The 15,495-nt window shown below is 37.2% G+C and overlaps 1 protein-coding gene across 1 annotated transcript in view; it reads right to left on the reverse strand.

Annotated features, from left to right (window-relative positions):
* Positions 1 to 15,478, reverse strand: part of Spg11 (SPG11 vesicle trafficking associated, spatacsin) — a 76,900-nt gene extending 61,422 nt beyond the window's left edge. Inside the window, exons 1-7 of the mRNA XM_026391025.2 lie at positions 15,222 to 15,478; positions 12,243 to 12,424; positions 10,562 to 10,786; positions 9,416 to 9,617; positions 3,902 to 4,039; positions 3,278 to 3,726; positions 2,027 to 2,172 (exon numbers count right to left, since the gene is read on the reverse strand). Coding sequence (XP_026246810.2) covers positions 2,027 to 2,172; positions 3,278 to 3,726; positions 3,902 to 4,039; positions 9,416 to 9,617; positions 10,562 to 10,786; positions 12,243 to 12,424; positions 15,222 to 15,478 — 1,599 coding nt within the window. The remainder of the gene's footprint in view (positions 1 to 2,026; positions 2,173 to 3,277; positions 3,727 to 3,901; positions 4,040 to 9,415; positions 9,618 to 10,561; positions 10,787 to 12,242; positions 12,425 to 15,221) is intronic.
* Positions 15,479 to 15,495: the final 17 nt, after the last annotated feature.

Genomic DNA, 15,495 nt, shown 5'->3' on the forward strand with positions numbered 1-15,495 from the left:
ATAAAGCAAATATAAATAGACTTAAAAGGAGATACAACTACATATTAATGTAGTCATTTATTTTTAGTTTTCATATGAAAAGATATGATTTACACGTCATGTTTACAATATGAGACTATTCTGAATTTGTCTATAAAATTAATCTTACCAGTGAGTTTTATACCTTCTGATGTTTTCTTCTTTCTTATTAGCCATTTTCTTTATAATAAAATAACAGAGGACTTTCATGCTTTTAGCAACAGATCATCCAGACAGAAAAATCCAAACACACACACACACACACACACACACACACACACAAAAAAAAAAAAAATAGAATTAAACTGAACCCCAGGACCAAATGAACCTATCAGATTTCTACAGGACATTCCATTCAACAGCTGCAGGATATACATTCTTCTCAATAGCACATGAAGACATCATATGGTAGGATACAAAACAAATTTTAATCCCCAAAAAACTGTAATTGGATCAAGTATCTTTTCCATCCACAGTGCAATAAAGTAAAAATCAATAATAAAAACACTTCAAAAACTACACAAAACACATGGAAATTAAACAATGTATTCTTGAACAACTGATGGATCAAGGAAGATTAAGAAATTTTAATAAGGCATAGTAGTGCATGCCAGTAATCACAGATACTTCACAGGATGAGGCTGAAGGGTTGTGAGTTCAAGGCCAGCCTGGACAACACAATGAGACTTGTCTCAAAAAAAGGGTGGAGGGGGCGGGGGCACAGAAAAATCTCAAACTATCCTTTTGCCTCAAGGAATCAGAAAAATAAAAACAAACCAAACCCCAAATAAGCAGAAGAAATAATAAACACCATAAGTAAATGAAGCTGGGCAGATGCCTGTAATCCCTGCAGCTCATGAGCCAGGAGGATCACAAACTCAAAGCCAGCCTCAGCAACTTACCGAAGCAGTAAGCAACTCAGTGAGACCCTGTCTGTAAATAAAATATAAAAAAGGACTAGGGATATGGCTCAGTAGTTAAGTGCCCCTGAGTTCAATCCTCATTGCAAAAAAAAAAAAAAAAAGTAGTAAATGAAATAGAAACAATATAAAAGATAACAAAAATGAAAAGGTGGATTTTCAAAACAGTAAACAAAATTGATAAACTATTGACTAAAGCATGTTTCTATCCATAAAACAGAATAAAAACTACCTAATCCATCCATCTCATCTAATTGTTATAGAATAAAATTAAATAATGTTTATAAGAGTAGGTAAACTGTAAAATGTTGTATAAATTCAGGATGTAGCCCCTAAAGCTGGATAGGAAGGGTAGAAAGTATAAGGTAGGAATAAAGATCATTCCTGTTCAAGCTTGACCATAGCTTGCTTCTACTTCATTTAATCTTTCTTCGTTTTCGCTACTGGAGATTGAATCCAGGGGTGCTTTACCACTGAGCTACATCCTACTTTGAGACAGGGCCTTGCTGAGTTGCTGAGGCTGGACTCTGACTTGCAATCTTCCTGCTCAACCTCCTGAGTCTCTGAGATAATAGGCATGTACTACCACCATCCAGTTCATGTAGTCTTACTAGCTTACTGTGGCCTCCATTTCCTATAACACTATCTGTCTGAAACAATATGTATTGTAATCTCACTTAAATCCAAAGGGGGTAAAGTGCTAAATAAATTAGGGCAATGAAAAAGACCTGAGCAAATAAATAGGTAAAGACTATAGTTCTATTGGCTTCTAAGTTCAATGAACTCTCGCAGATCCTCAGTCAAATAAGAGTACATGACAGTGCGCAGCATGATGGCACACACCTATAATCCCAGTGATTTGGAAGGCTGAGGCAGGAGGATTGCAAGTGCAAGATCAGCCTCAGCAAATCAGTGAGGCCCTAAGGACTTAGTGATTCCCTGTCTCAAAACAAAAATAAAAATAAAGGAGTGGGAATGTGGCTCAATAATTAAAGTGACCATGGGTTCACTCCTCAGTAACAACAACAACAAAAAAAAGGGTATGTAACAGCAAATAAAGTTCTACAGAAGACATTTAATTCTGTTACCTCCAGTGCATGTATAGGAATTGAGCACCTTCCCCAACCATTGAGATGACAAAGAGAGTCCACAGTGCTGGCACTTCCATGGATCATTAGTCTGTTTAAAAATTCTTCTTGAGTCAACCCAAACAAAATTAGAGAAAGTCCATTTTCTACAGGAAAAATAAAAGTTTTAATAAATTACTAAGACATCTTATGTGAGTCCTACTTATGTTTTAGTAATAACAAATATTATAAATTACTGTAATTACAAATATTTATTAGATGCTATCTATTGCTTCCACTTCATTTCTATTATGATCTTAAAACCTCATGGTTTTTCCAATTTTTTTTAAAAGAGTTTTATTTTTAAAACATTTCCCACAAGGCAAATTCTGATAAGAACCCACAGCCCTGAGACGTAGCCCAGTGGCAAAGGGCTTCCCTCTGAGGTATGCAACCCTAAGTTTAATACCCAGCACCACATACAAAAAAGTACATCCTATGAAATAGCACTAGACTTCGAATTTCTAGTCCCTACTCACTACTATGTTGCACAATCAATATTTGGAAACGGACAGGCATGCTGGCTTGTGCCTGTAGTCCTAGCTCTTGGAAGGCTAAAGCTGAAGGATCACTGGAGACCAAGAGTTCAAGATTAGCCCAGGCAACATAGCAAGACCCCATCTTAAAAGAAAACAAATACAAGGAGAACAATGGATTTAAAATAAAAAATCCTGAAGCCAGATATAGCAGCTGGAAAGGCTGAGGCAGGAGGATCACAAGTGCAAAGCCAGCTTCAGCAACTTAGCAAGGCCCTAACAAACATAGAGAGACACTATCTAAAAAATAAAAAAAGGCTGGGGATGTGGTTCAGTGGCCCAGTACCAAAAAAAAAAAAAAAAAAAAAAAAAAAAGTCCCTTCTAAGAAAACTGAAACTTGACTCCAACTCTACAGTTAGTATGCACGAATACAGGTCTACCACTGCTAGATCAGTAATAACTAGAAATCTAGATGCTGTGTAAAATCCTCTAATATTTCATGTTTATAATAGATATCTTTCTCCTAGTATCTTAGAATTTAGCTAAACAGAAATGATGTTAATTAAAAATAAAATACATAAGACCAATGTTACCAAGAGCAATACCAAATTTCCTCTGTGAATGGTTACCACTACAAGGTGAGAGCAGGCACACATAGACACAAGGGCAACAGAAGTAAAATACATCAAGAAAGCACACCTCTTGACAATGTATTTCAGTCTAAGACCTTCTTACCTGTCAAAAGAAGGCACAGTTGCTGGTCTCCACTATTGTCTATAGGAATACACTTCTGGCCAAGGGAAAAACACTGCATGCCCTGTGTCTCCAAATCCCAGAGGACAATGGTGCAGCCTGTCATTCCCACTACCCATGTAAACAGTGCAGAGAATCTTGTCACAGACATACATGTGAGCTCCACTGGTTCCTCTTGTTCACTGAGGTACATTAACTTCCAAGCTTTTCCTCTATCACTGGTCTTCACATGAGCTTTCTGTGGAAAATTAAACTGGCCATGCATTATTGCCCGTGGAAGGAAAGCACAGCTTGGCACATCAGTACTATGGTTACCAGATTCAGGGGACTCCAAATGTAAAATATCCTGGAACCATGAAGTACAACAGGAAACCTCTGGTTTGGAGCTCTTTATTGTTTCCTTCAATGACGACAGCTGGGCATTCCAAGACCTAGAAGATAGGGTAGCACTTATACCAGTTACAGTGAAAGGCACTAAGACTAAACCAGAACAAAGATGCTCTTTAAAAAAATAATATCTACCAAGTAAAAACCTTTAGTGAAAAGTTAGTCAGCAAGATGAAAAAAATGGAAATGAACAAAAATCATAAAAGGAAGTTTCTGTACCTATCAACCTGGAAGGAAAACTTGGTCAGTTTCATGTTATGGACAGAATTAACAGGATCATCTTCATCTATCCCCTTAGGTCCTTGAATAGGAAGGTCTTCTAGTGTTCTTTCGCATAGTAGGTGTCCTGGGTATTGCCTATATTTAAAAATAATGATAGCCAGAGTAAAAAGTAATGACCAAACCCAAATTTCTGTTATAATTGCTCTTGCAAAAATTGGGAGGGGGGGGGGTCACAGAATGAACAATACATTTCCCAGAAGGAAACTCCTTATCTCCCTGCCTTACAAAACAGTGAGTTAACTTCATCAATTTGACTCTTGGAGCATGCTTGTAATCCCTGCATCTTGGGAGGCTGAGGCGGGAGGATCTTGAGTTAAAAGCCAGTCTCAGCAAAAGCGAGGTGCTAAGCAACTCAGTGAGACCCTGTCTCTAAAAAAAATACAATATAGGACTGGGGATGTGACTCAGTGGTCAAGTGCCCCTGAGTTCAATCCCCAGTACTCCCCACAAAAAAAGAATTTGATTTCCAGCTGGGTGTAGTGGTATATGCCTGAAATCCCAGAAGCTCAAGAGGCCTAGGAGGATGGCAAGTTCAAGGCCAGCCTCAGCAACTTAGTGAGGCCCTAAGCAACTTAGCAAGACTCTGTTCTCAAAAAAAAAAAAAAAAAAAAAAAAAAAGTGGGGGGCTGAGAATGTGGCTCAGAGGTTAAGCAACCTGGCTTCAATTCCCAGTACCAAAAATCAAAAAAAAAAAAAAAGTGGTAAGAGCATTTCTTGACTACTATATTGTAGATGTTTTACTCAACACTTTATGTAAGCTCTTATGTCTTTTAACAACCTTATAAAAATAAATAGTCTAACTTTATAGATATAAAAATTAAGCTTCTGAGAAACTTTGAACCAGGTTAGTTTAACCATAAAGCCCAGAGTTTTAATTACTTACTATACTGCCAACACAAAGTAAGAGTTAGGCTGAGACCAGGCAAATGCATGCAAATTAGAAGGCAAAGTATTATGTTTAAATATAGGCGGAAGAGTGTGTGTGCAAAGAGGGCTGTCACACTGAAGAAACAAAAAAGAACCTAGTGGTGGCTAAAGAGCAGTAAATGAGAAGGTGGAGCTATTTAAGAATTTTTAACTTTTATATTGGGGTGGAGAGAGGCAGCTAAAGATTTTCAAGCAGAAATGAGAAATGATCAGATGCAGAAGACAGCTAGCAAAAGAAGGGAAAGCATATAATCCTCAAGAGCATTTGGTTAAGTAAATATTAACCCTTTCAATGACTTAAAGGTAATAAATTGGTACAATATTTGTCAAGGAGATGATGAAAAGTCAGAAAAGACAGGATGAAAATGAAAACAAAGAATGTATGAAAAAGTAGTTCCCTAACAAGAAAAGATAGATCTCCTGCCCTCAGACGTTAATACCTGGCTATAACTCTAATAAATTCATTTTAACAATGTCATTTTGTCTACTGTACAAAGGATAGATTTGAAGAGTAAGAGCAGACATGAGACTAAGTGGTTGTTAAGGTAGTTCAGATAAAACAATGTAGTAACATGGATTAGGAGTTAAGAAGTGGACAGATTCAAGAAACATTCAGGAATAAAATAGCTAGAACTGGTGATTAACTTGATGTGGATCCAGTGCTGAAGAGACTGGAGACAGAAAAGAGAAAATGGAAAAGATCCCTAAGAAGAAGGGAAGGGCTGGGCCTTCATAGGAAAAAGGAAACTACTAAGAAACTAAGGAAGTCCCAGGAAATGCGTTTTAATTCCTTTATAAAGGAGACAAGGTCAGGGCTGGGATTGTGGCTCAGCAGTAGAGCACCTGCCTAGCACATGCAGGGTTTGATCCTCAGCACCATATAAAAATAAGTAAATAAAATAAAGATGATGTGTCCAACTTCAACTAAAAATTAAATATTGAAAAAAATAAAGAAGACAAGGTCAGCCAAAAAAAAAAAAAGGTTGATGTAAAGAGATTAAGTGGGTTTGAAAAAATAGAGGTTTAAAAACAATGTTGTATAAATGAGTTCATGGGAAAAAAATTGTAAAACTTCTAGGCAATACTGTGAAATCAACTGACGATAATGAATGCAAACTTAAGCACCAATTTTCCTTTGTTGATTTCTCACAAGTTCAAATTGCTTGAGTATAGACACTAAAAAGGCAGAATAAAAAGTTTAACTCAGACATTTTTCAGATCAAGTGTTATCATAGGGCAGGAGCAAGAGTTTAGAGAGCAAGCAGGAAATGACTAAAATGAGAAATCACAAAATCTACACTGGAAAGGAAGGGAAGTGAAGACAGAAGGGGGATAAAGACTATAAGGTCAATGAACTAGAAATTCCAGTGAAGTCAGATGACTGGTAAGGTGGGAATACTTGAGAAAGTAAGCCAGAAAATTTGGGAAGTTGTGGTCAGAGTGCAGTTATGTAGAGAAGTGATCTAGGGGAAAAGTAATTTCAAATATTAACAAAACTCAGGATTATGCATATGAGAATAGACAGCTAAGGTGGATTAGAAGAGAAAGACAATGAACTGAAAGAACAAACCCCAGCTACTGAGGAGGCTGAGGCAGGAGGATTGCTTGACCCCCACAAGCTCAAGACCAGCTTGTGCTGAGCTAGGATTGTAACTCAGTGGTAGAGTACTTGCTTAGCACATGTGAGGGACTGGGTTCAACCCTCAGCACCACATAAACAAAGCTATTGTGTCCATCTACGCATATGCATACACATACACATACACACACCCACAAAAAAAAAAAAAAAAGACTGGCTTACCCCATCTTAAAAAAAAAAAGAAAATCTCAAGGAACAAACATGAGTTTGGTTTCTCAAGGAGCTTACATGAACTCTATGGAGGGAAACATAGGATTATATAATTAAATGCTATACTCTAGTTCAAAGTAGAAGTGCTACAAAAGTTCAGAGAGGAAAGAAATTTTAATAAGTAAAAGGAGGGAGTTTTAATAAGTAAAAGGCTTCAAGAAAGGTGGATTTTAATTGGCTCTCAAAAGATGAACAGGGCTTGATCAAATGAGAAAGAGGCCTAATGTTCTTTATCAAGGAAAGAGGAGTTTTTATCAGGAGGAAAAAAAAATAACAAAAACAACTTTAGACTTCAGAGCACACTCAGAAAATAAGGAGTCAACTCCAGGAAAATTACACTAATAGCTAGGTGTGGTGGGACAGGAGGCTGAGGAAGCAGGATCACCTAAGCTTAAGAGTTTAAGGCAAGCCTGGATAACAGAATGAGACCCTTTCCAAAAATAAATAAATACTAAAGGGTATTCATGTAAGTAATAAATACAGATCAGTCATTTAGTTGGATAGGATAGATCCTTAAATTTGGTGCAGGAAACAGAATAGTAGTCCTGGTGTGTTGCCAGTGCATCCAAAGGAGAACCCTATACATAATGACTCGAGTAACTGAGTAAGCTTTCCTCCTTTTTTAACAAATTATTTTCCAAATGTATGATCAGATGATAATTCTACAAATATAAGGAAAGTGTGGTTAATCAGCAAAAATAGCCTTCTGATAAATAGAAGAAAACAATCTGAGAATATACTAATCATCCCTGCTCAAGGATTGTAATAAATAAAAAGCTATTTAAAACAAGCGAGGGTCTGAGGAGTTGAGGATGTAGCTCAGTAATAAATACTGCAAAAAAAAAAAAAAAATTCACACTTGTTAAAGACATTTGGTAGATAAGTGAAGATGAATTTATCCTTTCTTGTAATCCAAACAAATAGCAATAAAACTCATCAAAAAGCATTACCAGGGGCTGGGGCTCAGCAGCAGAGCACTTGATTAACACGTATAAGGCACTGGGTTCAATCCTCAGCACCACATTAAAAAAATAAATAAAATAAAGACATTCTGTCCAATTACAACTACAAAAAAAAAAAAAAAAAAAAAGCATCACCATTTGTCAGGTGCAAAGTGGTGCATACCCATAATCCCAGCAACTCGTGAGGCTGAGGCAGGAGGATCAAGAGTTCAAAGCCAGGGGCTGGGGATGTGGCTCAAGCGGCAGCGCACTCGCCTGGCATGCGTGTGGCCAAGGTTCGATCCTCAGCACCACATACAAACAAAGATGTTGTGTCTGCCGAAAACTAAAAATAAATATTAAAAACAAACACTCTCTCTCTTTAAAAAAAAAAAAAAAAGAGTTCAAAGCCAGCCTCAGCAACTTAGTGAGGCACTCAGCAATTCAGTGAGACCCTGTCTCTAAATAAAATACAAAAAAAGGGCTGGGAATGTGGCTCAGTGGTTCAATCCCCAGTATCAAAAAAAAAAAAAAAAAAAAAAAAGCCTTACCATTCAAGGATTTGTTTATCTCATTCATATTAAGGTAGAACCAAGGTTCTAATGGTTTTAAATGGCCCTAAATATTGGAAATGATAAATGCTGACTGGCCTATTTTTAGATAAGAAAGTTACAATAAATAGTCTGTTGTGTGGACACACACATACCCTTAAACATCCAAATTAGAAGCAACTAGAATACCTATATCAAAAAAAACAGCACAAACTGGGTGTGTGGCACATGCCTGTAATTCCAGCAGTTTGGGAGGCTGAAGGAGGAGGATCACAAGTTCAAAGCCAGCCTCAGCAAAAGCAAGGTGCTAAGCAACTCAGTGAGATCCTGTCTCTAAATAAAATTCAAAATAGGATTGGGGATGTGGCTCAGTGATTGAGTGCCTCTAAGTTCAATCCCTGGTACCCAAAACAAAACAAAAAAACAGCACAAACAAGCACTCAGTTATTATTAATACATTTAGACAGTCACAAGTTTAGATCCTCCAAGATAAACATTTTGGAAATCCTCAGCTAGAAAAAACAAGAGGATTACATCTTGTCGAAGTCCTGTAAGAGGAACAAGAACCCCAAGGTAATCAGGACCCCAAAACCACAAATGCAACTCTAACACATTAAGATATTCCATTTCTCTTCTGCTTTAATGTGGGGCAAGAAGTGAGTAGATAATATATAATAAGCAGGTGCTTTTAAAATTGTGCAATCTTGATTGCTTTTTTAAAATTTATGACACAACCTATACACAATCAAACCATCTGTCAAAATCAAAACTGATGTGAATGCAAAAATCAAATATAAAAAGGAAGCCAGTCGTTATTTGTATACCTTAAACTATACACTAACAACTTTTCTGTGTTATAGCTAGAACTTATCTGACTGCATAGAAAAAGAAAACTTTTTTAAAAAGCTAATGAGTTTATTTTGTTGTTGTTGTTGATACTGGGGATTGAACCCAGGGGTGCTCTACCCCTGAGCTATATCTCCAGTCCTTTTTAATTATTATTCTGAGTTAGGGTCTTGCTAAATTGCCTGGGCTGGCCTTGAATTTGCAATTCTCCCACCTCAGCCTTCTGTACTGCTGGGATTTTAGATCCATGCCACCGTGCTCACCTAATAAATACATTTTTAACCTTTTATTGGTTCTGATAATTTACCTCAAAGTAAAAATTGCAATATCTACATACCTGAAATATAAATTTAAGTTAACAGCAATTGCAGAGTTGGAAGAGCTGACAATCACTACAACATCTAGATCCTGAGATACTTTCAGTGAAGTGAAAGAAGAAATCTTGGCTGGTTCCTGTTGCTGCTTATTGTATACATTTTCTTGGTAAAGTGCTAATTCCACATGAGCTACATTTCTGCCATTCACAGTATCAAAAATATCTGAGTTAGAGTTAAAGAAAACATCAGTTTATAAGTATACCTAACCATTTAAAACACTGGATGGTACAGTGCTACAGATTCCATTGCTGCAATCTTGTAGACAACAGAAGACTGAAAACCAAGGCAGATCCTACGGTAGTATCGAAGAAGATATGAAGTTGGTGGCACAACATACAATCTGATACAGGATTCATTCAATAGTATTCACTAAATAACCACTCTGTGCCAGACCCTGAGACACTGCTAATATTTTCCACTAGGGTTCAACAATAGTGCTATATAAGAGATCAGATGAAGCTAACTTTAACATTTTACTTAAGCCAATTGATTCAAAATATCATTTCAACATGTAACCAATAATAAAAATTGAAATATTATGCATTTTTTTTCTTAGTAAAGTGCTTGCCCAGCATGCATGAAAGCCCTGGGTTCAATCCCAGCAAATATGTGTGGACAAAGAATTCAGATCCCAAGTTACTCCACCAATTTTGAATCTCAACAGCCACATATACCCAGTGCCTATGTTAGGTAGCACAGGTTCTATAATCCAATGGCAAAAATTAATTTAAATCTAATATTTTATGACATCTTTGCATGTCATAAAAAGTCATCTAAATCCTTCCTGGAACAAGCATACAATAGGTACTCAAGAAGTATATTTTGAATAAACAGCTAATGCAGCATACATACAATTTTAAAAGAACACAAGTATGGATAATTATGACTAAAAATACATCTATACCTTAGCAAATATTTCAATAGAATATAAAGTGATATGGTTTGAGTATTTTAAGTTTATGAGAATCTTTTTCTCTGAAAAGTTTTACTAAAAAACCAACCATTCTCCATATACTCAGTCCCCAAAACTACAAGCTTAAAAGGCTTGTCTTTCTAGACATTCTCCTTCTCTATATATGAATTAACATATTTATTGCCAAGGATACAGATCCAGCCTAAACTACTCAAAACAAAAAGAACTCCTCTGCAGAGCTGCATGTCAATAATCGTGTCCACTGTCTGTGTAGGCAAGGATAATGTGAAGCAGCTGAGTACTCTGATTTCAGAATCTCTTTCAGGAAACATGATATGGAGGATGATACATTTGTTGATGAACAATAATGATGTATTATTGTTAAATGAGAGAATCCTCAAAGACAGTAAGGAAATACCTATGAAATAAAAGGATGTTATTTCAAATTCATTGCTCACAATTTTACAATTGGTAATCTTGATCTTATAAACAAAAACAGGTAAAACAAAAAAACTAAACTTACTTCAAACTCAAGGTAGTTATTATTCATACTCACCTAAGCAAGTGGTCACTGGGAGGTGGGTAAAGGAACAAATAAAGATGCCCTACAATGTCCCTGGTTTCTTCTGTTTATGGCCACAGTCTGGCAGCACAACAGGAGGGAGATTTTAAAAAGCCAATTTGCCCACTGGACCCCACAGATCAGAAATCTTTTTTAAGGAAAAAATATGAAAACTTAAAATCAAGGACAGGGAGTTTGTTACTGCTTTAAAAATAGAAACCTGCATGCTTTAATTTCTGCTCCTGTAACCATTTGGACAAAACATAGTCAATAGCTCTATAAGCAGTCTAGATTAGCACCATCCAATAAAAATGTGTGAATCACAATAAATGAGACACCGCCACATTGAAAAGGTGAAATTCATCTTAGTATGCATTATTTAGTCCATTATAGCCAAAATTATCATTTCAACATGTACTTAAAAAGTAAAATATTGGGCTGGGGATGTGGCTCAAGCAGTAGCGCGCTCGCCTGGCATGCGTGCGGCCCGGGTTCGATCCTCAGCACCACATACCAACAAAGATGTTGTGTCCACCGAGAACTAAATAAATAAATAAATATTAAAAAATTCTCTCTCTCTCTCTCTCTCTCCTCTCTCACTCTCTCTTTAAAAAAAAAAATAAAATAAAATAAAATAAAAAGTAAAATATTAGCTGGGCACATGGCACACACCTGTAATCCCAGCAGCTTGGGAAGCTCAGAAAGGAGGAATATAAACTCAAAGCCAGTCTCAGCGACTGAGCAACAACCTATCTCAAAATAAAAATTAGAAAGGGCTGGGGATGTGGCTCAGTGGTTAAGTGCCCCTGGGTACAATTCCTAGTGTGTGTGTGCATGTGTGTATAAAAGTAAAATGTTAACAATTTTTTGTGTTAAGTACTAAATCTTCAGGGCTGGGGATGTGGCTCAGCGGTAGAACGCTCGCCTTGCATGTGTGCAGCCCTGGGTTCGATCCTCAGCACCACATAAAAATACATAAATAAAATAAAGATATCGTGCCCAACTACAACTAAAAAATAAATAAATATTTAAAATAAATAATTAATTAATTAAAGGTGTTGAGTCCAACTACAACTAAAAAATATTTAAAAAGTACTAAATCTTTAAAATCTAGTACATAAATGACATTTAAAGTATATCTTTGTTTTAACCTCATTTCAGTGCTCAATACCCCAAGTAGTTAGTAGCTACTATAGTAGACAATGTAGACCTCCCTCCCTGAGTTCACCTGAGACATTTTCATGAAATATCTAAGAATACAAGGTAATGTCACAAATTTAAACATGCTGGAAGACCACATATATGTACTTACTGACACCTTGCTCTTCAATAAGCTTTTGCAGTGTCTTCCCACTGCAGTTGTACAATATGGTTGCATCACATCTTCCATCTTTCAAGTTAAATTCATAAATTAACAGTTCATAATTTTCACAAAAAGCGAGCAGTTTGGGTTTGTCCGTTGAAGTGCCGTTATGAGAGTCCTCCCATACAAAACTAAGGAAAAAGATTAGATTTATCATATTCTATATCCAATCATATTTATCCAAAATAGTAGGGATAGTTACTTCACTTGGTAGCATCAATTCTAGATTCAAACTTAGAGAATATAAATTGTTCCAGGATTTGCCACCCTCGCTCCCTCTTCTTTGACTTCTTCCCCCTCTACTCCTTCATACTAACATAAGAATATGGAATTGGGTGATAAAAACTGGCCATGGAGCAAGAAATGCTGCCTCATTTTATTCTTTCATCTTAAATCCTGATGTTTAAAGAAACTGTTATGATCAAGAATAAGTATCAATAATTAAATATGTATATTATTTATGAGGTGGTGCTTAATAGACTTTTGCTGGGCTAAATTTTTTGGGGGGTTTTTTATCTTTTATTGATACTGAGGATTGAATCCAGGAGCACTTTACCATTGAGCCACACCCAGTCCTTTTTGAGACATGGTCTGCTAAATTGTTGAGGCTTCTCTTAAATTTATGATCCTATTGTCTGCCTCCCAACTCACTGGGATTACAGGTGTATGCCACCATATCCAGCAGGTAAATGTTTTTTAAAGATGTTAAAAACAAAAGTGATTCTTTGTATCCACAGACTTTAAAGACTCCAAAATGGCATATAAAAATTGTTCAATACAATTTTGTGTGAAAACAGAATACAAACTGCTGCCTAAGATAGTAACCAATAACCAGAAATGGCTACAGTTCCCTTGAAATGTGGGTAGTGCAACTGAGAAAATGAATTTTTAACAGCCTCGTGTGGCTTATGGCTACCATACTAGACTGCACAGTTATAGAATTCTTAAAGTACTGTGACACGAAAATATCAACACTGGTTAACAAGTTTAGAAAACTAATGATGCTATAATTTCAAATATTAAATTACATTTAAAAAGTAAAAATAAAAGGGCCCAAGCTAGGTGCAGTGGCATGCACCTCTAGTCCTAGCTACTCAGAAGGCTGAGGCAGGAGGATCTCTTGAGCCTAGGAGTTGAAGGCCAATTTGGGCAACAAAGCAAGACCTTATTCTCAAAAAGATAGGAGCACCCAACACAAGGCAATAGAAAAGATAAGGCTACCAAGCTGATATAGTTTCCTTTTTAAAAGCTTCCTTTTTCTACAAAAGTTTTATATCAAGTAGGAGTGGTGCTATTATGTCTTTACTAGATAAGATTAACAATGTTTCCATTTGTCTTTACAACCAAACTGATGAGTTTTTCACTAATGCTCAATTTGTTTACACTAAAAATATCAATGAAAAAAGTTAATCAAATTTGTATTTTAAACAGATGATTCTGTAACATTAAAATTATTAGCACATAGAATGACTATACTGCCACTTGGAGAAAGGAAACTTTTGATGAAAATAAAATATAATTTCAATAATGCAAAAAAACTACATATTTAAAGTAGGAAGTAAACTTCACGACAAACTTGTCCTTGTTTTTTACCTTAGAAAGTATCTTAACTGAATTAAAATTCAATTCAAATAAAGTTGAAAAGCAGCCTTTTTGAACCTCATTTTAAATTCAGGAGCCAACATATGAATACCCAAATTATTCTTATCTCCTCTGATAGGCTCTCATAACACCTGTAGAGTTCTGTTTTTTTTCTCCACCCCATTTCTTTACTCTGCTGCATTCACAGGTATTTGATACTGTTGAATAAACTAACTTCCCTTATGGAGAGATTATTCTTCCCAGCAACCAGAGGCAAAATAAGGCAGGCAAACAGAACAGGTTAAAACATTTACTGATTTCACAAACTAATCTCTAATTGTCAGGTGTTGTTACAGGATCTTGAGATTTCAAGGTGAGACATCTCTTTGCTACTCTGTCTTTAAAAAACTTTTTTTTTAAAAACTGGGGATTTAGTCTAGGAGCGATGTTACCACTGGGGTACATCCCTAATCCTTTTTTAGACAGGGTCTAAATCGCTGAGGCTGGCCTTGAATTGCGATCCTCTTATCTCAGCCTCCCTAGCCACTGGGATTATAGGCGTGTGCCACTGCACCCAGCATTAAAAGAGATCATTTCTAAGATATTTTCTATTATTAAAAAATGTAGTTAAATACTCAGAGGACACTCAAACTTTATGATGTAAACTGTAAATCCTGGACCAAAAATAAGTGGAAAGAATCCTTTTTTTTTTTTTTTTTTTTCCAAGTCTGCCTCCCCAGTCACGGGAGCATCTATCTCACAAGTAAGAATGGTGCCTTATGCAACTTTACATGCACTGCTTCTAGGTAACAGTAGCTATAGAACTCTTTATTAAATAAATCAGTAAGTGAATGGACAAAGTGGGCTCTCTCTGAAAGTTAAAGGGGCGGGGGAGAGTTGGTGGTGGTGGTGCAGGCGGGTATCTGTTAAGAAAACTCCTGCTTCAGTTAAAAAAAAAAAAAAAGATGATTCAAATTAGAGATAATCCCTGGCTAGCATCTTGGCATTGTGACATATAATCAACTTGTGTTGAATCAATGAAAGTAATCAGCGCCTAAACCAGGACCCATTCCGGGTTCCACAACTAGCAGAGGCGCTGGATACCCTCTCCGCCCACCCACAACCGGAAAGCCCCGTGTGGAGATGCAGGAAAGTGAGCTTTTCGCCTTGGGTCCGGGAAAAATGTTTCGAGAGGGAACAGTGCTCGCCTAAGGCGCTTCCCCCGACAATCACCTCTCTTCCACCACCCCCATACTGTGAGAGGGTCTAGCTCTGACCCCGCGGGGTGCGGCCACCGGAGTTAAAGCTTCGGACTCCCACCCTGCCCAGCTTTGTCGCCGCACTTACTGGCCGAAAGGACCCTTAAGGCAGCAGCCACCCCCACCCGGGCCGCCGGGTGCCAAGGAAAGCACTTGGAGGCTGCCCGCGGCCGTCAAGCTCCCTAGAACCTCCTGCTCTCTGTGCATCTGCGCTCGGGATCCCAGCCGCTCGATCGCCTCGGAGCGGACCGGCACCAATAGCATAGGTAAGACTGGCTCCATGGACTCGGCGGGGCAGCTACCGCCGGCAAAAGCAGCACTTCCGGCCTCTTGCTTCGCGGCCATCTTCGTCAAACCGTTCC

Source organism: Urocitellus parryii, chromosome 6 (genome assembly GCF_045843805.1).
Source record: "Urocitellus parryii isolate mUroPar1 chromosome 6, mUroPar1.hap1, whole genome shotgun sequence".
NCBI classification, from domain to species: Eukaryota; Metazoa; Chordata; class Mammalia; order Rodentia; family Sciuridae; genus Urocitellus; species Urocitellus parryii.